Raw genomic sequence first — 23,911 nt, 5'->3', positions numbered from 1 at the left:
TGAGCTATGATCATGCCACTGCACTGTAGCCTGGGAGAGACAGAGAGGAGAGAGAAACGTGTACTTGATAGAAGAAACAGAAGGAAAGAAGGAAGGGAGGGAGGGAGGGACGGAGGGGAAGGGGGAAGGGGAAAAGGGGGGAAGGGAGAAAGGGACGCAAGGGAGGGAAAGGAGGGAGGGAATGGAAGGAAGGGAAGGAAAAGAAAGAAGGGAAGGAAGGGAAAGAAGGGAAGGAAGGGAAGGAAGGGAAGGAAGGGAAGGAAGGGAAGGAGGAAGGAGGGAGGGAGGGAGGGAGGGAGAGAGGGAGGGATGGACTACCTGATAGAAGAAATAATACTTACAAATATGTCAGTGCTCTCCCGCTTACTAAAATCAATTTTAAAAATTAATTATTATTAGCCAGGTGGCACTTGTAAGCCCCGCTACTCTGGAGACTTAGGCAGAAGTATCACTTGAGCCCAAGAGTTCAAGGTCAGTCTGGGCAACAGAGTGAGACCCCATCTTTTTCCTTTGCTGCAATGCAGTGGTGCAATCATGGCTTACCACAGCCTTAACCTCCCAGGCTTACGCGATCTTGCCACCTCACCCTCCTGAGTAGCTGGGACCACAGGTATGCGTAACCATCCCCAGCTAATTTTTTGTATTTTTTGTAGAGATGGGGTCTCTTTTTTTATATTGTGTCACTGCCCTCCAGCCTGCATGACAGAGCATATTATTATATTGGGGTCTCTCTTTTTACTGTATTGTCCAGGCTGGTCTTGAACTCCTGGACTCAAGCAATCTGCCCACTTCAGCCTCTGAAAGTGCTGGGACTACAGGCATGAGCCACCACGCCTGGCTGCATTTTAAATTGTAATGATTATTTTCTTATTTGAGTTTCAGATATCCATAAGTGGGGTAGTGGATCTTCTTTAGGCTGGCTATTCTAGTCTTTTAGCATTGTCTGTAGCATTCGTTTTTTTTTCCGAGATGGAGTCTTGCTCTGTCACCCAGGCTGGAGTGCAGTGGCACGATCTCGGCTCACTGCAACCTCTGCCTCCCGGGTTCAAGCAATTCTCCTGCCTCAGCCTCCTGAGTAGGTTGGACTACAGGTGCCCACCACCATACCAGGCTAGTTTTTTGTATTTGTAGTAGAGATGGGGTTTCACTGTGTTAGCCAGGATGGTCTCAAACTCCTGACCTCGTGATCTGCCTGCCTCGGCCTCCCAAAGTGTTGGGATTACAGGCGTGAGCCACCACGCCTGGCCTGTCTGTAGCATTCTTGAAAGCATTCTTGCTTTCTAGCAACAACAGGATATTCTGATCCAAGTTGATTTATTGTCCTTGCCCCAAGACATGGAATCAGCAACTCTCCAAAGAGCTTGATCCTTTTAATCATACTAGACTAAAATGAGGGACCAAAATCTGGTTGCTAACAATGCAAAGAAGTGTGGGCAGAAGTGCTGCTGTTACTGCATTTGGGCCCCTTCTAATAACAAAACTGTAAAAGATATTTTTTTAAACAGCCTTACTGAGGTCTAATTGACATAAATTGTACATATTTAGGTATATAGTTTGGTAAGTTTTGATGTGCACATCCATGCAGCCATCACTGCTAGATTTCTAACATCTTGAGTTTATATTTATTTTCCCAATTTAATGCTGCATATTATTATTCTATCCTGTTTTTCTTTCATTTCCCTTTTTTTTTTTTTTAAGAGACAGGGTCTTGCTCTGTCATGTAGGCTGGAGGGCAGTGACACGATTATAGCTCACTGTAACTTCGAATTCCTGGGTTAAAGGGATCCTCCTGCCTCAATCTCACGAGTAGCTTAGGATGACAGGGGTATGCCACCACACCTGGCTAATTTTAAAGACTGTTTTCTTTGTAGAGACAGGGTGCCCAGCCTGGTCCCAAACTCCAGGCCGCAAGTGATCCTCCCACGTCAGCCCTGCAAAACACTGGGATTACAGGCGTGAGACTCCATGCCTGGCTGGGGTTATTACTTTAAGTCCTTTTATGTCTTCTAAGTTTAGTTCTTTGCCTTGAGACTTACCCCTTACAGTTTGTACTCTACCCTAGTTCATGCTATCTATAACATCTCTTCCTTCTTCAAAAAATCTCATAGCTTCTCATCACGTGCATTTAATAAAATCATGGTTTGGCCACTGTCTACACTTTAGTCTTCTCTATTCTCCCCACGGGGACACTGTGAGCCAGCCCTGTGAAACTATTCAGCATTCTCCAAATGTACCATCCTTTGGCCTTTTGCTTTTACCCACTGTTGTTGGTCTTTCAAATTCAGCCTAGAAGCCAGGTGCGGTGGCTCACGCTTGTAATCCCAGCACTTTGCCAGCACTTTGGGAGGTTGAGGAGGGTGGATATTTTGAGGTCAGGAGTTCAAGACCAGCCTGGCTAACATGGTGAAACCCTGTCTCCACTAAAAATGCAAAACTTAGCCAGGCGGTAGAGGCGTGCACCTGTAATCCCAGGTACTCGGGGGTGCTGAGGCAGGAGAATGGCTTGAGCCGGGGAGGCAGAGGTTGTGGTAAGCTGAGATCGAGCCACTGCGCTCAAGTCTGGGCAACAGGGTGAGACCCTATCTCAAAAAAAAGCAAAAAACAAAAAACAAAAAACAGCCAAGTGAAGTGGCTTCCTTCTTCAAAAAATCTCGTAGTTTCTCACCTGAACCTGGGAGGCAGAGGTTGCAGTGAGCCCTGTGAAACTATTCAGCATTCCCCAAATGTACCAGCACTTTTTTTTTTTTTAATGGAGTCTCACTGTGTCATCTAGGCTGGAGTGCAGTGTTCAAGCGATTCTCCTACCTCAGCATCCCCTAGTGCTAGGATTACAGGCATGAGCCACTGCGCCCAGCCAATCCCAGCACTTTGGGAGGCCGAGGCAGGTGGATCACCTGAGATCAGGAGTTTGAGACCAGCCTAGCCAACATGACAAAACCTGTCCGTACTAAAAATACAAAAATAAGCTGGGGATGGTGGCGTATGCCTGTAATCCCAGCTACTGGGGGGCTGAGGCAAGGGGATCACCTGAACCTGGGAGGTAGAGGTTGCAGTGAGCTGAGATCGTGCCACTGTACTCCAGCCTGGGCTAAGCTGAATTTGCTTTTTTTTTTTTTTTTTTTGAGACGGAGTCTCACTCTATTGTCCAGGCTGGAATGCAGGAAGCTTTGGCAGGGATGGGGAAAGAAGAGGAAAAAAGAAAAGGAGGGAGGAGGAAAAGAGGAGGGATGGAGAAGGAAGACAGGAAATAGAATAAGTAACTAAATGGCTTAAACAGTATGAAAATGTAGGCTGCGGGCTCCATGCTTCCACCTCTAGCGGTCTAGGTGGTGGTGTGCGAGGCAGTGATGACAGCCGGCAACAGTGATCTGCAGGCTGGTGGTTTAGGGGAGGACGCCTCACAGCTCATCCATCCCAGAGTTTGAGACAGCTGAGACACTTCTGAATTCAGAAGTTCATATGCTTCTGGAGCATCAAAAGCAATATAACAAGAGTAAAGAGGATGAACAGAAACTCTCAAAGGTCTCCATGCAAACGTTTAACTACACACAGCCCATTTCAAAAACAGAGAGACCACTGCCAGTGTTCATAGCTTACTGCTCCAGGAAAAGCTTCATACGTTTAGGTTGGCCTTGCTTGGCCAACTTTTGCCTAGAGATTGCTGAGGAGTCCAAGGCCCTAATCCCAAGCCTAGAAGGGTGGTTTGAAGATGAGGAGCTACAGCAGATTCTTGATGATATTTAGAAAGCGCACCTTTCAGTATTAATCTCCAAACAACACTTGGCTCTTTGGGAGAACCCCGGCCCCAGCACAGCACCACTTTCCCAGAGTTTGGGGCTGACTTGCACAGAAATCCCATTGCAGAAGACAGTTAGGATTCTTTTAGAGAGAACGGTCCAGCTTGGTGTTGGATTAGGTTGCTGTTTCAAATAACTGTTAGGCCAAAATGACATGTAATCTTGGAGCAGCCTTGCAGTGGCAACCTGTGGCTTCCTCAGGGTATCTCCAGGAAGGATAAGGTGGCGGGGTGTGTTTAAGTCACGTTGTTGACTGCCTCATGGGTTTTTGGCTCTACATCATCTTTTATTCTTAATATTTTCTGTTTTACTTTCAGTGTGTTTATACTTTTGTTTTGTTTTGTTTTAGCAACTGGGTTTTACCATGTTACCCAGGCAGGTCTCAAACTCCTGGGCTCAAGGGCCCTTCCTACCTCCGCCTCCCAGAGTGTTGGGATTATAGGCATGAGCCACCACGCATGGCTGTTCATGCTTTTTGAAACTAGACCAGAACATAGTAAACATTATAGGGAAAGAACATTCCTACCTAGATGCCAAAAGAAGAATTAAACCAGTATCATTGTTTGAAATTCTTTTTTTTTTTTTTTTTTTGAGACGGAGTCTTGCTCTGTCGCCCAGGCTGGAGTGCAGTGGCGGGATCTCAGCTCACTGCAAGCTCCGCCTCCCGGGTTCACGCCATTCTCCTGCCTCAGCCTCCCGAGTAGCTGGGACTACAGGCGTCTGCCACATCACCCAGCTAGTTTTTTGTATTTTTTAGTAGAGACGGGGTTTCACAGTGTTAGCCAGGATGGTCTCGATCTGACCTCGTGATCCACCCGTCTCGGCCTCCCAAAGTGCTGGGATTACAGGCTTGAGCCACCGCGCCCGGCCTGAAATTCTTAAAGAAAGGGTGAGAGTGTTGATGACTGAGAGAGCCTTGGGAGCATTGTGCCTAACCCAGGAGACAGGGAGAAGGTATGCCATGGAAAGCATTTCCATCTGGTGGGGACAACTGTGCTAAGTGTCATGGGGCCCAGGGCTTTGAGATGGACAGATACTTCGCCTTTTTCCTTTTCTTTTCTTTTTTTTTTTTTTGAGACGGAGCCTCACTCTGTTGCCCAGGTTGGAGTGCAGTGGTGGGATCTCGGCTGACTGCAACCTCTGCCACCCGGGTTCAAGCAGTTCTCCTGCCTCAGCCTCCCGAGTAGCTGGGATTACAGGCATGCGCCACCACGCTTGGCTAATTTTTTTTTGTATTTTTAGTAGAAACGGGGTTTCACCATATTGGCCAGGCTGGTCTTGAACTCCTGACCTTGTGGTCCTCCCGCCTTGGCCTTCCAGACTGCTGACATCACAGGCGTGAGCCATCATGCCTTACCACTTTGCCTTTTTTCTTGGACTGTATTGCAGAATGTAGATTTGGAGTAAGTGGTCCTGAAGCACTTATTTTGTCACCCACAGATTAAGATTTTCCTTCACAGGCTATACTTGAAGGTCTCAACACTTTGAAGTCTCCTCTTACGGGACATCCAGTCTAACCCTCTGGCTTGCTACTTAGCAACAGGTGTTCTGTGACGGGGTGATTTGGAAGGAAGGAGTCTGCCCCTTTCTGAGTCACAACAGTGAAGCTATCTGATCTGAGCCTAGGTGGGAGAGACATTTTCATAGCTAAACATTCTAGCTTTGATTTTTCTGGAGAGAAATATGTCTGTTTTTTTTCACAACTCAGGGGTTTTTCTTTGGGGCACTTGTTGACTCTGTATGAATGTGCAATCCAATGGAAAAGCTGGAGAAAGAACAAAGTTGGCTTTAAAAGTCAAGGTAAGGCCAGGTGCAGTGGCTCATGCCTGTAACCCCAGCACTTTGGGAGGCAGAGGCAGGTGGATCACCTGAGGTCAGGAGTTCAAGACAACCTGGCCAACGTGGTGAAACCTCATCACTACTAAAAATAACACTTTGGGAGGTTGAGGCAGGAGAATCGCTTGAACTCAGGAGGGAAAAATCAGCCAGATGTGGTGGTGGGCACCTGTAATCCCAGCTACTCGGAAGGCTGAGGCAGGAGAACTGCTTGAACCCAGGAAGCGATGGTTGCAGTGAGCCAAGATTGTGCCACTGCACTCTACCTGGGCGACACAGCGAGACTCCGTCTCAAAATAACAAAAAATAAAATAAAATAAAATAAAATAAACTGTTTAAAGAAATTTAATTTAGTTTATAATTATGGGTAAATGTTAGAAAAAAATTACCTTCAAAATTAGTAGTTTTGCTTAATAAATTTAAGCATAAAGTGAAAATAATTGTGTTCTTCTATCTACACAAATGTCCTTTGAATGTTCAAGAACCAAACCAAGGGATCGTATAATTGAAAGGTCATATCTAAGATCCATTTAGGAGGTAGAATGGATAGGTCAAAGTGGGTGATGATAGAGAAGAGCATCTAAAGTGACTTTCAGGTTTCTGGCTAGGACAACTGGATGGGAGGTCAGTGCTATTTGCCAAGATGGAGAAAGTTTTAGGTATAAGAGGAAGAGTTCAGTTTTATACACATTGAGTTCCAGGTACCTATAATATTAAGTGGAAATGTTTAGAAGGTAGATGAAAATATGAGTCAAGCTCAAAAGAGAGATCTGGATAGGAATTAGAGGTCTCCGAGGTGGTAGCTGAATTACGAATAAGATCAGGAAAGCAAAATGTATAGTGACAAGAGTTGGGAACCACCAATAGAGCCCCGGGCAGACCTTAAAAACTTAGATGCCGGGCATGGGGGCTCACGCCTGTAATCCCAGCACTGTTGGAGGCCAAGGCAAGTGGATTGCTTCAGGTCAGGAGTTCGAGACCAGCCTGGCCAACATGGTAAAACCCCATCTCTATTAAAAATACAAAAATTAGCCAGGTGTGGTGGCAAGTGCCTGTAGTCCCAGCTACTCGGGAGACTGAGGCAGGAGAATTGCTTGAACCCAGGAAGTGGAGTGAGCCTAGACTGAGTCATTGCAGCACTCCAGTCTGGGAGACACAGCAAGACTCCGTCTCAAGAAAAAAAACAAAAAACAAAAACAAACTTGGACTGAGTACACTAGACAAGGATGGATTCAAATCCTCATAGGACCAAGTTTTGTTATACAATACAGTTAAATAACTAGTAAATCCTACCGATTTCAACAGCAGGAAATCCTTATTATACAATCATCTTCGCTTTAACAATTTTATTTAATAATCCCTTTTCTACCACCCTTTCACTGATCAAAGGTAGAGGGGAATCTCTGGTTATTTTCAATCTATTTTTTCCTTTTAGTGATAAATCATGGAATATTCCCAGCTATCAGTGACCCTGGAATTAGCCTGCCATCCTACTGAAATAAAAAATATACCTATATGGCACTGATTCCTGGTCAAGGCATGAAATATACAGATGAATAGTGTTGCTTTTTAACTATGGGTCTAAATAATTTTTTATACTTGCGCTTAGATTCCCCACCAGAGGGCTCTGCTTTGAAGCTGTTTACTTAGCAGGAATGTGCCTACATGATTAACAAAATATTTTTTAATTTTTATTTTTAATAGAAATGAGGTCTTACTGCATTTATTGCTCAGGCTGGTCTCAAACTCCTGAACTCAAGTGATCCTCCTGTCTTGGCCTCCCAGTGTTAGGATTATGGTTGGGAGCCACTATGCCTGGCCGATGAACAAAATATTTTTAAAAACCCAGTTGAGATTACATTTTGGGCTTATTCCAAAGTGTTCTGTGCACACATCAGTAGTTCCTGATTCAAGGGTGAGTATGTTCTCTTATGGCCCTTATGTAGACAGGAAATAGGAGGTTGGACCTGGCCTCCCCAGACAGGCAGCCTGTGGCTGTGATGACACCCTTACTTCAATGCTGTTGTGATAGTGTACCGTTTTACTGTAATAAACTGCAGATTTGTGATCACTCTCACTTGGGGTCCCGTGAGTCTTCTTTAGCAAATGAACTTCCACCATGATTGCTATTAGTACTCCCTCTATAGGAAGCCTAGGTAGAATATGGCGTTTCTTGGTGTGGTGGGAAAAGCAGAGGGTTTGAAATCAGATTAAACTTAGTTATAGCTTCTTCTATTTGGTTTTAAGACCTTTGATTCTTAGTTTCCTCACCTAAATGAACTGGGTTGTGGTCGGACACAGTGGCTGATGCCTGTAATCCCAGCAGTTTGGGAGGCCGAGGTGGGCAGATCACTTGAGGTCAGGAGTTTGAGACCAGCCTAGCCAACATGGTGAAACCCCACCTCTACAAAAAATTTTTAAAATTAGCAGGGTGTGGTGGCACGCACCTGTAATCCCAGCTACTCGGGAGGCTGAGGCAGGAGAATTGCTTGAACCTGGGAGGTGGAGGTTGCAGTGAGCTGAGATCGTGCCACCTCACTCCAGCCTGGGCAAAAGAGCGAGGCTCTGTCTCAAAAACAAAAAACAAAAAACAAAAAACAAAAAACAAAAAACAAAAACAAACAAAAAAAAGAACCGAGTTGATAGTCATCTACCTCCCAGGGCCCCGGTAAGGATTAAATGGGATAATGCATACATATGTCTAAAGCCTTAAGCATGTCAAATGCACTTAATGAAGGTAAGTAATAACACAAGTAAATATAAATTTTTCTGGAAAAATGCAAATAGAAAAGGAGAAAAAGAGGCCGGTGCAGTGGATCACCCCTATAATCCTAGCACTTTGGGAGGCCAAGATGGACGGATCATCTGAGGTCAAGAGTTCGAGACCAGAGTGACCAACATGGCGAAACCCCATCTCTACTAAAAATACAAAATCAGCTGGGCATGGTGGCGCACGCCTGTAATCCCAGCAACTCTGGAGGCTGAGGCAGGAGAATCACTTGAATGCAGGAGGTGGAGTTTGCAGTGAGCCAAGATCGCACCACTGCACTCCAGTCTGGGCAACAAGAGTGAAACTCCATTTCAAAAAAAAAAAAGAAAAACAAAAAAAAAAAAGAAAAGGAGAAAAAGAAACTTCAAAGACTAGGTTTTCACCAACAAATAGACAATATTAGACATGCAATGACGAAGGAAAATGGTGAACAGGAGTTCTCAAAAATAAGTACCTGGGGATGGGCTGTCTGGCCAGAAACAGAACTTCTCATGGGCAGTACACAAGGCTTTCTTCAGCTCAGCACATCGCTGCTTATCTGAAATCCACATAAACAGCAACACCTTAGAAAACACTATATAGATTCAGAATCCAATGAATGGCCTCTAAGAGCAGAGATTTAACTAAAAATACAAATAAGAGATTTTTAAAATGTGAAAATATTATCAACTACATAATCTTAATATTTTCCACAAAACAGGTTCTAAATTGAGATCCTAAAGATCAACAGAGGAGATACCATGTATCTTATTTTTATTTTTTATTTTTTTGAGACAGTCTTGCTCTGTCACCCAGGCTTGAGTGCAGTGGTGCAATCTCAGCTCATGGCAGCTTCCATCTTCCAGGCTCAAGCAATGCTCCTGCCTCAGTCACCTGAGTGGTGTTTTGTATTTTTAGCAGAAATGGGGTTTTTTACCACGTTGGCCAGGCTGGTCTCAAACTCCCAACCTCATGTGATCCGCCCACTTCAGCCTCCCAAAGTGCTGGGATTACAGGTGTGAGTCACCGCGCCCAGCCCCCATGTATCTTATAAAGCAGAACATTCCAAAGTGTGATCCTTCATAAAAGTCCTTTGTCACTCTTTGTCTAGAAGTATACATTTTGGAATAATAAAGTAAACATGCTGTTGCTACCTAGATTACATTAAGTTAAGTCCATGCTGCAGTAGCTAGCTTAGTTTAAAAAAAAAAAAGGCTGGGTGCGGTGGCTCGTGGTGGGCAGATCACAAGGTCAGGAGATAGAGACCATCCTGGCTAACATGGCGAAACCCCATCTCTACTAAAAATACGAAAAAGTATCCAGGCATGGTAGCAGGCACCTGTAGTCCCAGCTACTCGGGAGGCTGAGGCAGGAGAATGGTGTGAACCCAGGAGGTGGAGCTTGCAGTGAGCTGAGATCGCACCACTACACTCCTGGCTGGGCGACAGAGCCGGACTCCGTCTCAAAAAAAAAAAAAAAAAAAGACTGGCCAGGCACTATGGCTTACCCCTGTAATCCCTGCACTTTAGGAGGCCAAGGTGGGCGGATCACTTGAGCTCAGGAGTTCAAGACTAGCCTGGGCAACATGGTAAAACCCTACCTCTACAAAAAACACAGAAATTAGCCAGGTGTAGTGGTACTGCGCCTATAGTCCCAGCTACTTGGGAGCTGAGGTGGAAGGATCGCTTGAGCCCAGGAGGTTGAGGCTGCAGTGAGTTGTAATTGCACTATTGTATCTCGCTCAGCCTGGGCAACAAGCAAGACTCCATCTCAAAAAAAAAAGATTAAAAAAAAAAGATTGAAGTATGCATTTTTTGATCAAACTAAAATGACCTTTCCCCCACCCCAGAAAACCAGAATAGTACATATTTGAGTGTGGAGAAAAATGTAATTTGTACCTTATACTTACATCTGTCAAAGTCAAAAGCTGGTTGTAAACTGGCACAGAGAAAAGCTTGACAGCTAGAGCACTTGAGCATATCACATTCAACTGTGACCCAGCCATATTTTGCACAGACGAGTGGAGACAGCTCGGGGGGCTTACCTGCCCATTTCAAAGAGTATCCATGTTAAGAAAAACGACACCGTAAATATATATATAAATGTGTGTGTGTGTATGTATACGTATATATATACGTGTATGTGTGTGTGTGTATACATATATGTACTTTTTTTTTTTTTGAGAAGAGGTCTCACTCTGTCACCCAGGCTGGAGTGCAGTAGCACAATCTCAGCTCACTACAACCTCACCCTCTCAGGTTCAAGCAATTCTCCCACCTCAGCCTCCCAAGTAGCTGGGACCACAGTGCACGCCACCACACCCAATTAATTTTTGTATTTTTTGGTAGAGATGGGGTTTCACCATGTTCCCCAGGCTGGTTTTGAACTCCTGACCTCAGGTGATCCGCCCACCTTGGCCTCCCAAAGTGCTGGAATCACAGGTGAACACTGCAAGTATATTAAAACGAATAAGTCATAAATTACAATCTTAACTCATTCTTTTTTTTTTTTTTGAGATGGAGTCTCGCGCTGTCACCCTGGCTGGATTGAATTGGCACAGCCTCAGCTCACTGCAACCTCCACTTCCTGGGTTCAAGCGATTCTCCTGCCTCAGCCTCCCGAGTAGCTGGAATTACAGGCATCTGCCACTGCGCCCAGCTAATTTTTGTATTTTTAGTAGAGACGGGGTTTCATCATCTTCGCCAGGTTGGTCTTGAACTTGTGACCTCGTGATCCACCCACCTCGACCTCCCAAAGTACTGGGATTACAGGCGTGAGCCACTGCGCCCAGCCCAACTCATTCTTAATGTATATAGGAATAAACATTAAGGAGAAAGGCAATGAGAAAAGTGGTAAAAACTATTTTTAATGCACAGGCCCATACTTCACAGAATGATGAAGGTCATTTAAGTAATAAGTGGGAGGGAAAAGTTATTAACTTATTCTTGAAGAAGTACTATGTATTTTAGGTGTTTAAAATGTTTATTGTCCAAGCACAGTGGCACATGCCTATAATCTCAGCACATTGGGAGGCTGAAACGGAAGGATCGCTTGAGCTCAGGAGTTGAAGATCAGCCTGGGCAACACAGCGACACCTCATCTCTACGGAAAATAAAAAAATTAGCGGGATGTGGTGGTGCACACCTGTAGTCTTAGCTAATTGAGAGGCTGAGGGAGGAGGATGGCTTGAGCCCAGGAGATCAAGGCCACAGTAAGATACGATCACACCACTGCCCTCTAGCCTGGGCAACACAATGAGACCCTGTCTCAAAAAAAAAAAAAAAAAAAGTTTATTATTGGTTCTCTGGTAGAATATAGCATCCATTAATTTTCACTGAATCTGAAATACTAGGAACTTAAAGACACTAGTGAAAGTACTGGGATATGCCTAAACAATAAGAGATGGTCAAAGTCAAATACACAGAAATATTTTCTGCCACTCACCTATGCTCTCCTACTGTACCCCATCCATTTTTACTTTCCAAAGAATAAAGGCAATAAAATTATCTCTCCAAAATTTGATTGCTAGTATCAATGGGGATGTGTGAGAATGTGTTTTACATAGCTAAAAGCATCTGTTAAGTATGTATTTGGAAAGGTATCCTAAAACATTTATTACTCCTTAATATTAAATGCTCAGTTTTTTTTGTTTGTTTGTTTTGTTTTGTTTTTTGAGATGAAGTCTTGCTCTGTCGCCCAGGCTGGAATGCAATGGCACGATCTCGGCTCACTGCAACCTCTGCCTCCTGGTTTCAACCGATTCTCCTGCCTCAGCCTCCCGAGTAGCTGGGATTACAGGCATGCGCCACCATGCCCTGCTAATTTTTGTAATTTTAATAGAGAAGGGGTTTTGCTATGTTGGCCAGGCTGGTCCTCCTCAGCCTTCCACAGTGCTGGGATTACAAGTGTGAGCCACCTCGCCCAGCCTCAGTTTTTAATAATCTACCTGGGCCGGGTGTGGTGGCCCCAGCACTTTGGGAGGCTGCGATGGGCGGATCACTTGAGGTCAGGAGTTTGAGACCAACCTGGCCAACACCTCTACTAAAAATACAAAAATCAGCTGGGTGTGGTAGTATGTACCTGTAATCCCAGCTATTGGGATTACAGGAGACTCACTTGAACTTGGGTCACTTGAACTTGGGAGGCGGAGGTTGCAGTGAGCTGAGATGGCACCACTGCACTCCAGCCTGGGCAACATAGCAAGATTCTGTCTCAAAAAAAAAAAATTTTACCTGAAGAGCTCTTATTTTACAAAGCACAGTAAGAAAAGGATAAAATATGAAAGAAGATGCAGCAAAGTTCTACATTTTTATAAAGGGATATAGGAATTTGAAAAACATTCCCACATCAGCAAAGGAAGAATGAAGACTGGAAAACAAAATTTAGATACAAATATTAAAGGAGCCATGATTATCTAGAATAAAAGTAATGGTTAAATAATCATTATATCCAAAATGGTGATCAATTTATAGCCAATGAACAAAAAGGAAATGGATCTAAATATTGTATCAAAATCAAGATTTAATGCAAGAAACAATGGTAGAAGGATGGTTAAAATACCTTCCCTTTCCTGAGCAATTTAGTCTTAAAGCCATTAGATGGTGAACAAGGAAGATGTCTGACCCAGGAGGCTGCGAAGAGGCGGCTCAGCCCAGGGTGTCAGAACCAAAATGGTATGTACCAGGCATTCACTTGCGGGCAGCCAAGTGTGGAGTGCTAGGGCCTAAATGGGGTGACGAGAGATTCATGCAAGAAAGGATGGCAGCATGGCAGAAATGTGAGATTAAGTGAAGCGCATATAGGGGATTGATCAAAGTAGTAAATATATTGAGGATAACAGAAATTATGTTTCACAGTGCTGAATATGGGAGGGAAAAATAGGGAAAGGGAGAAAACTAGAATGAATCCTGTGATATACAATTGCAACTGGAGATGTCAGCAGGAACTCATTGTTTTTTAAAATATAGAGAAAAATGGATGTAAATTTAGATGTGTGTATACATGTCAATGTGTGTCTCTGTGTGTGTGTGTATGTGTGTGTCCATAAACATATATATTCTCTAGCTTTTTCCTCTGACAGGGCCTGAGAACAGTGGCATCCCAGTAGCTATCAGTTCTCCCTGCACCCAGATCTTGGCATTCATTCATTCATTCATTTATATAGAGACAGGATCTTGCTATGTTGCCCAAGCTGGTCTCTCCTGGGCTCAAGCAACTCTCCCGCCTGGGCCTCCCAAAGTGCTGGGATTACAGGTGCGCCACCACACCCAGTTCAGATCTTAGCTTTTAAATAACATTCTCTACTGAAAAACAGCCAAGGATTCTTGTAGAATTGGCTGATTCCAGGGATGGGGCGAGAAAAATACAAGATAAGCCAAGAACAACTTGTTCCTGAAAGCAATAAAGAGGTCATGGGTTATGGGACATGTCAAAAGGCCACAGAAGCCAACCTGAGGGCGATGTCACTGACTAAATAAGGAACAACTGGAGTATCAAAATATATAATGATAGTAATGAATTATAACCCATTGAATAACAAAGAAAATCATGAGTCTACATTGCTACAAATAAATCAATTACATAAAGTTTGACAAGGAATGGGATATTTACATAGTTTCAAAGAAACTCCCCACAAAGTACTTTTTATTTACAAAGGAGGAAAGAGTTATTTTACAACAGAAATGCCAGATACTCCCTTAATCAAGTGATCAAAGTGATCACCACCATAAAGCGATAAATAGAAATCATGTGTCACGTGACAGGATGCAATGAGAATGCTGCACTGCTTCACGACACTCCTGCATAACCTGAATCTAATCACAAAGAAACATCAAACAAATGTCACTGACATACACTCTATACCATAACTGTTCTGTAATCTTCAAAAGTATCAAGATCATGAAATTCAAGAAAAAACGGAGGAAACGTTCCAGATTAAAGGAGAATAAAGCAACATGACAACTAAATGTACTGTGTGATTCTCAACTGGATCTTTCAACTATAAAGAATGTTATTAGTACAACTGATGAAAAAGCTGGGGTCTGAGGATTAGAGGGTAGTAACCTATCAATGTCAATTTTCTGATTTTGATGGTTGCATTCTGGTGATATAGGACAAAGTCCTTGTTTGTAGGAAATATTTGGGAGTAGTAAGACATCACTTTGGTGGCTTACTTTCAAATAGCTCAGGGAAAAAAGGTTCTTTGTAACCTCTGCAACCTTTCTGTAAGTCTGTAATTTAAAAATTTTTAAGAATCATGTAAAACACTACCAAGTCTTTCTGTCCTTGCACACAGGGAATATAGTAGTGAAAAGTGGAGGACTTGGTGTGGTACCACATTTCTTCTGCCTTCAGTCTCTGCTCCTTTCACAGAGCTACCCGTCAGTAACATGTTGGCCATGTTGGGATAGAGTATCCTCAGCTTCACAACGTCTATGGTCTATAGGTGCCAAAATGACAGCCCAGAGAAGAATTTGCCATTTTCAGTGGAAAACAAGTGGCAATTACTAATTATGATGACTTGTACTTTGGATCTGATTTGTTGCACTTTTCTTTATAAGACATCAACTGGGCCAGGCGCAGTGGCTCATGCCTGTAATCCCAGCACTTTGGGAAGCTGAGGCGGGTGGATCACCTGACTTCAGGAGTTTGAGACCAGCCTGGCCAACACAGTGAAACTAAAAATACAAAAACTAGCTGGGCGTGGTGGTGGGAGCCTATATCCCAGCTACTTGGGAGGCTGGGGCAGGAGAATCACTTGAACCACAGAGGTTGCAGAGAGCCAAGATCACACTAGTACGCTCCAGCCTGAGTGACAGAGTGAGACTCCATCTCAAAAAAAAAAAAAAAAAAAAGACATCAACTGCTTAAGATGGATATTTGAGCTCACAATCTCTTTGATACTATGCAGCCATAAAAGGAATGAGATCTTGTCCTTTGCAGGGACGTGGATGGAGCTGGAAGCCATTATCCTCAGCAAACTGACACAGAAACAGAAAACCAAACACATGTTCTCACTTATAACTGGGAGCTGACTGATGAGAACACATGAACACGTGGGGAGAAGGACATACACTGGGGCCTGTTGGAGGTGGGAGTCGGGGGAGGGAAAGCATCAGGTAGAATAGCTAACAGATGCTGGGCTTAATATCTAGGTGATGGATTGATCTGTGAGTAAACCACCATGGCACACGTTTACCTATGTAACAAACCTGTACATCCTACACATGTACCCCGGAACTGAAAATAAAAGTTGAAGAAAAAAAGGCCGGGCATGGTGGCTCATGTCTGTAATCTTGGCACTTTGGGAGGCCAAGGCAGGCGGATTGCCTGGGCTTAAAAGTTCGAGACCAGCCTGGGCAACACAGTGAAACCCCGTCTCTACTAAAATACAAAAAATTAGCTAGGCATGGTAGTGGACGCCTGTAATCCCAGCTACTCGGGAGCTAAGGCAGGAGAATTGCTTAAACTCAGGAGGAGGAGGTTACAGTGCGCCACTGTACTCCAGCCTAGATGACAGAATGAAACTCTGTCTCAAAAAAAAAAAAGTTGAAGGAAAAAAAGGAAACAAAACAATAGATCAAATTCTTGATCTCAGGCATATAGCACATGAGGTATGTTTGTAAATAAACTTATGACATAACACTTAATGTCTCTTCCTGAAACATGCAATGTGATAGCTGGTATGTGCTTACTTTTTCATTTGGGTAATATTCCAGTATAACTTTTTTTTGAGACAGAGTGTTCTCTGCTGCTCAGGCTGCAGTGCAGTGGTGTTATCTCAGCTCACTGCAACCTCCGCCTCCCAGGCTCAAGCAATTCTCCTGCCTCAGCCTCCTGAGTAGCTGGGACTACACGCAATGCCCAGCTAATTTTTGTATTTTTAGTAGAGACGAGGTTTCACCATGTTGGCCAGGTTGGTCTCAAACTCTTGACCTCATGATCCACCTGCCTCAGCCTCCCAAAGGGCTCGGATTACAGGCGTGAGCCACCACACCCGGCCTAATTTTGTGTTTTTAGTAGAGGCGGGGTTTCACCATATTGGCCAGGTTGCTCTCAAACTCCTGACCTCAGGTGATCCGCCCACTTTGGCCTCCCAAAGTGCTAGGATTACAGGCGTAAGCCACCACGCCTAGCCAGTATTAGTTTCTGGATTAAAAAAAGGTGTGTGATTTGGCTTACTTCATGGTCTTAAATTCTGAAATTTTGTTAATTTTTGATTCCTAGGTCAAGACCTTGTTAATAGTTTATAAGATAGAAATTCAGGGCCAGGTTTGGCGGTTCAGGCCTGTAATCCCAACCCTCTGGGAGGCTGTGGCAGCTTAATTGCTTGAGACCAGGAGTTCGAGACCAGCCTGGGCAACACAGGAAGACCGTCTACACACACACACACACACACACACACACACACACACACACACACACACACACACACTGGGGTGGGGGTGCAAACTTGCAGGAAAAAAAGGTGGAGCTACTAAAGACTTCTCTCAAAGCAAGGTGATGTGAGCAGCTTTTAAGGTGGCTCCAATGATCCCTGCCTTCTTGTATTCATCCCCTTGTGTTATCTGCTCCTCTTGAGTATGGGCTGGCCTAGTGACTTGCTTCTAATGCATAAAATATGACAAAAATGATGAGATGTCACTTTTGAGATTAGATTACAAAATGAGGCTGGCTTGTATCTTGTTCTTTGGCCTGCTCGCTCTGATGGAAGCCAGCTGCCAAGCTGTGAACTTTCTTTTAGAGAGGCCCACATAGCAAGGAACCAAGTGGGGAGGGGCATCTCTGGCCAATGGCCAGTATAGAACTGAAGCCCTCCGTCCAACAGGCACAAGTAAATGAATCCTGCCAACAGTGTGCCAATGACTGAGTTTGGAAGTGACCCTTTCCTTTTTTTTTTTTTTCTTTTTTGAGATGGAGTCTTGCTCTGCTGCCAAGGCTGGAGTGCAGTGGCACGATTTCGGCTCACTGCAAACTCTGCCTCCTAGGTTCAAGCTATTCTCCTGCCTCAGACTCCCGAGTAGCTGATATTACAGGTGAGCACCACCACACCTGGCTAATTTTGTTTTCTTTTTTCTTTTCTTTTTTGTTGAGACAGAGACTCGCTCTGTCGCCCAGGCTGGAGTGCAGTGGCACAATCTCGGCTCACTGCAAGCTCTGCCTCCCGGGTTCACGCCATTCTCCTGCCTCAGCCTCCTGAGTAGCTGGGACTACAGGTGCCCGCCACCGCACCTGGCTAATTTTTTGTATTTTTAGTAGAGACGGGGTTTCACCGTGGTCTCAATCTCCTGACCTCGTGATCCGCCCACCTTGGCCTCCCAAAGTGCTGGGATTACATGCGTGAGCCACCGCACAAGGCGTTTTTATTTTTCTTTTGAGACAATTTTCCTAGTTAAGCCTTGAAATGACAGTGCCCTGACCAACCTTAATTGCAGCCTGTGAGAGACCCTGAGTCAGAGGACTCAGCTAAGCCATGCCTGGATTCCTGATCCACAGAAATTATGAAATAAAAAATGTTTGTTGTTTTAAGGTCACTAAGTTTAGGGCAATTTGTTATGCAGCAATAGGTAGCTAATATACAAGGAAAATCTAGAAAGAGACATTATAGCAGTATAGTCTCTAATAATCTAAAAAACATTAGATTATAATCCTGGATCTGCCATTTGCTAACAGGTTCATCTTGGGCAAGTCATATAACCTGCCCCAAACTGTTTTCTCTTCTGTAAAACAAGTATAATAATAATGCTTATTTTCGTAGGTTTAAGGTCAAGATTGAATGTGATAATATACGCAAAAACATACTATATACAAGTATTAGTTGTTATTTCTTCTTTTCTCAGGCTGTTAGTTTTTTCTTCTGTAAAAAGAAAAGGTTAGATAACCTCAACTGTCCCTCTGAGTGATAACACATTAGGATGCTGACTTTCCTATATAACTTCTTACCAAGGTTTGATTCTAAAGTTTAAAACATTACAGTAAATAGTGTAATACGTTGGAGGAATTCTAGAAGCAGGCAGAAAGTGCAATTCACATGAACTAAAAAAGGATATAGAAAATGTTTCCACTCTGCTAAAGAAGGCTTCTTTGCTTGTAGATTCCAATGAAGGTTGTTCCGCTTGGGGTGATCCATTAACTGACTGGGAAGTGGCAGACGTGTCCTTCCTGATATAAAGTGGCAAAACTGTTGGTAAACTTTTCACAGTACCCTCTGCTTAAATGTTTTCTATCTAGCTTCTCTACACATTGTATCATAAATCACACCAACGCTGGATTTTAAGCTTCCTAAAAATCATTTTACTCATGTCATTCCTCAGGTTATTATTTTCAATGGTTTTATAATACTTACTAAATAAAATCCAAATTCTTCAGTCTGGCATTCAAAACTCTTTACAGTTTACCCATATCTAAACTTCAATCAATTTCTACCTCTACAGGGCTCCACTAATCCTAGTAAACTATTCTCCTCACTCATTCACTGTTCTCCATAAGTATTTTGCATAACTTTAGTAAACAGAAAGACTTCAGGTATGCATTATACAATTTGAATCTCTTCAGAAATTCGACTTTTTTTTTTTTGTGAGACAGAGTCTCACTCTGTAGCCCAGGCTGGAATGCAATGGTACGTACGATCTCAGCTCACTGCAACCTCCGCCTCCTGGGTTCAAGCAATTCTCCTGCCTCAGCCTCCCGAGTAGTTACGCACCACTGGGCGTGGGCCCGGCTAATTTTTTGTATCTTTAGTACAGACGGGGTTTCACCATATTGGTCAGGCTGGTCTCAAACTCCTGACTTCGTGATCTGCCCGCCTCAGCCTCCCAAAGTGCTGGGATTACAGGCATGAGCCACCGCGCCTGGCAGAAATTCGACTCATAACAGCGGAAAAAACAATTTTGATATTTCTACCTGGAGGAACCTTTGATACCCTCTCCTTCCAAAAAAAAAAAAAAAAAAAAAAAAGAACCAATTAGAAAATTCGAATCAAAGTAAAGATCTTCAGGAGATTTCATGAAAAAAAAAAAAATTAGGGAGAAAAAAACTCAGCAAAGCAATTCTCTCATTTTCAGTGGAAGGCATTTCAACAGTGCTCGGGGAATTCGGGGAATTGCTGAAAGACAAGCATGCATGCATGCATTCATTCATTCATTCAGAGACGGAGTCTCGCTCGGTCACCCAGGCTGGAGTGCAGTGGCGCGATCTCGGCTCACTGTAACCTCCGCCTCCTGGGTTCAAGCAATTCTCCTGCCTCAGCCTCCCGAGTAGCTGGGACTACGGGGGCGGGCCACCACGCCCGGCTATTTTTTTGTATTTTTAGTAGAGACGGGGTTTCACCGTGTTAGCCAGGATGGTCTTAATCTCCTGACCTCGTGATCTGCCCGCCTCAGCCTCCTCAAAGTGCTGGGATTACAGGCATGAGCCACCGCGCCAGGCGACAAACATTATTTTAATAAAAATAGGATTACATCAACGATTATAGCTCAGAAGAAATAAACTTATTCTAAAACTCTCAGAGATTCATAGAAAGCCTCAAGGCGGTGTGGGAAAAAAATTTTTTCCCCAAGAAAAAAAATTCACAGCATCCATAAACTTGGATGGGTAAAAATGACATTTATTTCTCTTTAAATGACAAGATTTAGCATTTTCTTCAATTACGAATGAAGGTAAAAACACCATAGTAGTATTAGTACCCGTTAATTTGTCATCTATGGAAATAATGTTCCCACATTACGGTGGTTGCACGTTTTCAAATACCTTTTACGGTTGACAAGACATACTACTAGATATTATGAACTCTTTAATAAAAAGAATGTTACTGCATAACTTTTTCCTTTTACTATCTTGATAACTACATTCTAATCTAACTGGGTTCCTTTATAATCCTATGTAATTTACTTCAAGCATTTAAAAATATTACGAGAGTTAATAAGCTTCTCCAGAGAACCAAAGGGGTCCACGGCACAAAAAAAGGTTAAGAATTCCCAATTAAGAGAAGTCAGGTGAACTCATTCAGTTAACGGTCCTCTTTTTTTCCTTCCAAAAATAATGTCCGATGACAAAATTTCGGCTGCGGTTGGGAATCCGGTACATCCCGACGGGAAGATCAAAGCCGATCAAACATAGTAACCAAAGTATCTTTCAGATCCTAAGAAAAAGCCATCCCCACTGCCCGAGACGCCGACCGAGGGGAACCCCCCACGCGACACGCCACCCCCTCCCCAAGCCTTCTCTAATCTTCCAATGCCGGACCCAGGGCTAACTCGTGAACTCACGCGTCCACGCCTCCCTCTTCCGGGGCAATCCCTTCATCTATCAGCTGCCGGATTTTCTGGGGGGTCCCTTCTGGGGAGCGAACAACTGCACCCCAATTCTTTTCAACCCCTACGGCAAACGCTTGTCCCTCACTGGGCGCCGCCATCTTGGTCCGCTGCCGAGTCGCTTCCCCGAGCGTTTGAAGGCTCCGGAACTTCCGTCCTGAGAGGTTAATATCCGCCTCTTGAGGCAGCCTGACCGGGAGAGTTTAACCGCATGGTCCACGCATTTTGTGGTCGTTTTAGAATCTTAGAGCGAGCTTAAGGAGGGCTGTAGTGTTTAGGACAATCTTGATTAATCATTTCCTTTATCAACTAGCATATTTAGGTTGATAAGAGATTTTTAGAACGCGGTCTGTCCAAATTCAGCAGGGATGAGGGGCTTAACTTAGTTTTCAACTAATACTAACTAATACGGCCGGGCACAGTGGCTCATGCCTAATCCCAGCAGTTTGGGAGGCCGAGGCGGGCGGATCACCTGAGGTCAGGAGTTCGAGACCAGCCTGGCCAACATGGTGAAACCCCATCTCTACCAAAAATGCAAAAATTAGTTGGACGTGCTGGCAGGCGCCTGTAATCCTAGCTACTAGGGAGACTGAGGTAGGAGAATCACTTGAACCCGGGAGGCGGAGGTTGCAGTGAGCCGAGATCGCTCCACTGCACTACAGCCTGGGCGACAAGAGCTAAACTCCGTTAAAAAAAAAAAAACAAACTCTTACGACCCTACTAAGTTGCGTCTTTTTACAAGCGAGGAAATGGTGTCCCTCTCTTGAGAGCAAATAATTTAGAATCCTTGTTGGAAACTGTGTTATGGATGGATTTAGAAGTCTGTGGCATTTGACACTATTGATACTCCTTCCTTCGTTCAACAAATATTTATTGAAAGCATCCTTTTTTTTTTTTTTTTTTTGAGACGGAGTTTCGCTCTTGTTGCCCAGGCTGCAGTGCAATGGCTCAATCTCGGCTCACTGCAACCTCTGCCTCCCGGGTTCAAGCAATTCTCCTATGTCAGCCTCCTGAGTAGCTGGGCTTACAGGCATGCGCCACCACGCCCAGCAATTTTTTTTTTTTTTTTGTATTTTTATTAGGGATGGGATTTCACCATGTTGGCCAGGCTAGTCTTGAACTCCTGACCTCAGGTGATCCACCTGCCTCGGCCTCCCAAAGTGCTGGGATTGCAGGCATAAGCCACCTTGCCCAGCCAAAAATCTCCTGTTGATAGTCTCTAGGCACTGGCAATGACAGTTGTGAGCAAAGGAGCTGTAGATCTTGGTGGAGTTAGATGTCAAATAAATTTTCTTATAGTTTAAAAATTATGATTACAAGTGTTCCAAAGATGCACCAAGGTTGTAATAGGAGAATCTAATTTAGTTTGCACATTCTCCTGAGAAAATCAGGTGCTGGAGCTGAGATGGATGAGATTGAAGGGAAGAAATCCGTATAGAATCTTCCAACCCCCCAGGTTGGAAGACTGATGTGACTAAACGATGGGCAAAGAGGAAATTGGGATCACCTCCTATCCTTTGAGCACCCTACCTGTGGGTTCCTGACTCTATCAATGCTCCCAGCAGCAGGACCTGCAACCTATTGATCCAATTACTTTTCTGCTATTCCTAACTCCACCATCAGCCTTGTTTCTTCTTAGCTAGCTTAAATTCATTACTGGTTGTTATCATTCCTTTGCAAAACTGGAACATGGATTGAGAATTAGTTGATATGAAGGAATCATTGTTGATTTCACTATATGTAATAATAGCATTGTAGTTACGGTTCTTAAAAGTCCTTCTTTATTAGAAATGCATCTGGAAGTATTTATAGGTGAACTGATATGATGTCTGGAATTTGCTTTGAAATTATCCAGGAAAAGAAACCATGTGGAGAAATAGATGAAAAAAGATTGCAAAATTTTAAACTATTGGACTTGGATGATAGAATTGTGGGGTTCATTATATTGTTCTTTCTGCTATTAAGTATATTTGACAATATCATAATAAAAAGCAAAATACATAAGCTAAAAAATACATGTTCTTGCATACCCTTTGAATTTCCTTGAACCTCTCTTGCTTAATGGTACTTACTTGACAAAACCTCAATCGCAGTTGAAGTAAGTTCTGTATTACTGCTTCTGTACCCATACAACTAAATATGGCTAAAGAGAAATGACAAGCTAACTTCTTGTCTCTTTATATTCTTGACTTCAAGTGGGACCTTAATTCTTCCCAGTAATTATACTACCTTTATCTAGTCCACTTCTCTTCCCACTTTTCATAGATGACTTTTTTTTTTTTTTTCAGACAGAGTCTCCCACTGCTGCCCAGGCTGGAGTGCAGTGGCACAATCTCAGCTCATTGCAACCTCTGCCTCCTGGGTTCAAGCGATTCTCCTTCCTCAGCCTCCCGAGTAGGTGGGATTACAGGCACCTGCTACCATGCCCAGCTAATTTTTTTTATTTTTAGTAGAGACGGGGTTTCACCATGTTGGCCGGGCTGGGCTTGAACTCCTGACTTCAGGTGATCCACCCATCTTGGCTTCCCAAAGTGCTGGGATTACAGGCATGAGCTGCCATGCCCCGCCACTTTTATATATGTCATGCCTGACTAATTTTTATAATTTTAGTAGAGGCAGGGTTTCACCACATTCACCAGGCTAGTCTCAAACTCCTGACCTTAAGTTATCTGCCTACCTCGTCCTCCCAAAGTGGTAGGATTACAGGTGTGAGCCACTGCGCCCGCCTTCATAGATGGCTATTGTGTAACTCTCTCCTCAAACACCTTCAACACTTCCACTTATCCATACTTCCTTTCTGCTAATGACACACTCCTAAGAAAATATTGACTATACAGTTAGCCATGGTAACAACCAGCAATCAGAGCCAGTTTTAAGTTCAATTGACCCATGATTACTCATCACAGTGAACGTGCTTTTGTAAATCCAATCAATGACAACTTCTTGATTCAACCAATCACAAAGACTCACTTCAATAAGCACTCCTCTGAGTACCAGCCACTCAACAATAGTTTCACCCAAGTTATCACTTCTACAAATGATGCCAACACACTTACACCTTTGAAAGTTTGCCCATCTCTGAACTCCTCACTTTCTCAAAGCCTGATAGAAGATTAGTAGTCTGGTCTGCTTGAAGACTGTGCCTCACCTGCACGGCTCTTACTGTTTATAGTAAGCAAGAAATTTGGCTTTGTGGGGTTTTTTTTTTTTTTTTTTTT

The 23,911-nt window shown here is 43.6% G+C and overlaps 1 protein-coding gene and 1 pseudogene across 2 annotated transcripts in view; one reads left to right on the top strand and one right to left on the bottom strand.

The window, feature by feature from the left end:
- The window catches only part of ZC3HC1 (zinc finger, C3HC-type containing 1), a 35,122-nt gene extending 14,249 nt beyond the window's left edge, over positions 1-20,873 (bottom strand). For both annotated transcript variants that reach the window (XM_011995868.1, XM_011995869.1), the window contains exons 1-4: positions 20,649-20,873; positions 18,432-18,543; positions 10,292-10,442; positions 8,858-8,941 (exon numbers count right to left, since the gene is read on the bottom strand). In XM_011995868.1, coding sequence (XP_011851258.1) covers positions 8,858-8,941; positions 10,292-10,442; positions 18,432-18,543; positions 20,649-20,794 — 493 coding nt within the window. In that variant the 5' untranslated portion in view covers positions 20,795-20,873. The remainder of the gene's footprint in view (positions 1-8,857; positions 8,942-10,291; positions 10,443-18,431; positions 18,544-20,648) is intronic.
- On the top strand, positions 3,348-3,766 carry LOC105550824 (annotated as a pseudogene).
- Positions 20,874-23,911: the final 3,038 nt, after the last annotated feature.

Source organism: Mandrillus leucophaeus, unplaced genomic scaffold (genome assembly GCF_000951045.1).
Source record: "Mandrillus leucophaeus isolate KB7577 unplaced genomic scaffold, Mleu.le_1.0 Scaffold5, whole genome shotgun sequence".
NCBI classification, from domain to species: Eukaryota; Metazoa; Chordata; class Mammalia; order Primates; family Cercopithecidae; genus Mandrillus; species Mandrillus leucophaeus.
Note: the sequence above shows the minus strand (reverse complement) of the source record. Positions and strands in the feature narration are given on the sequence as shown.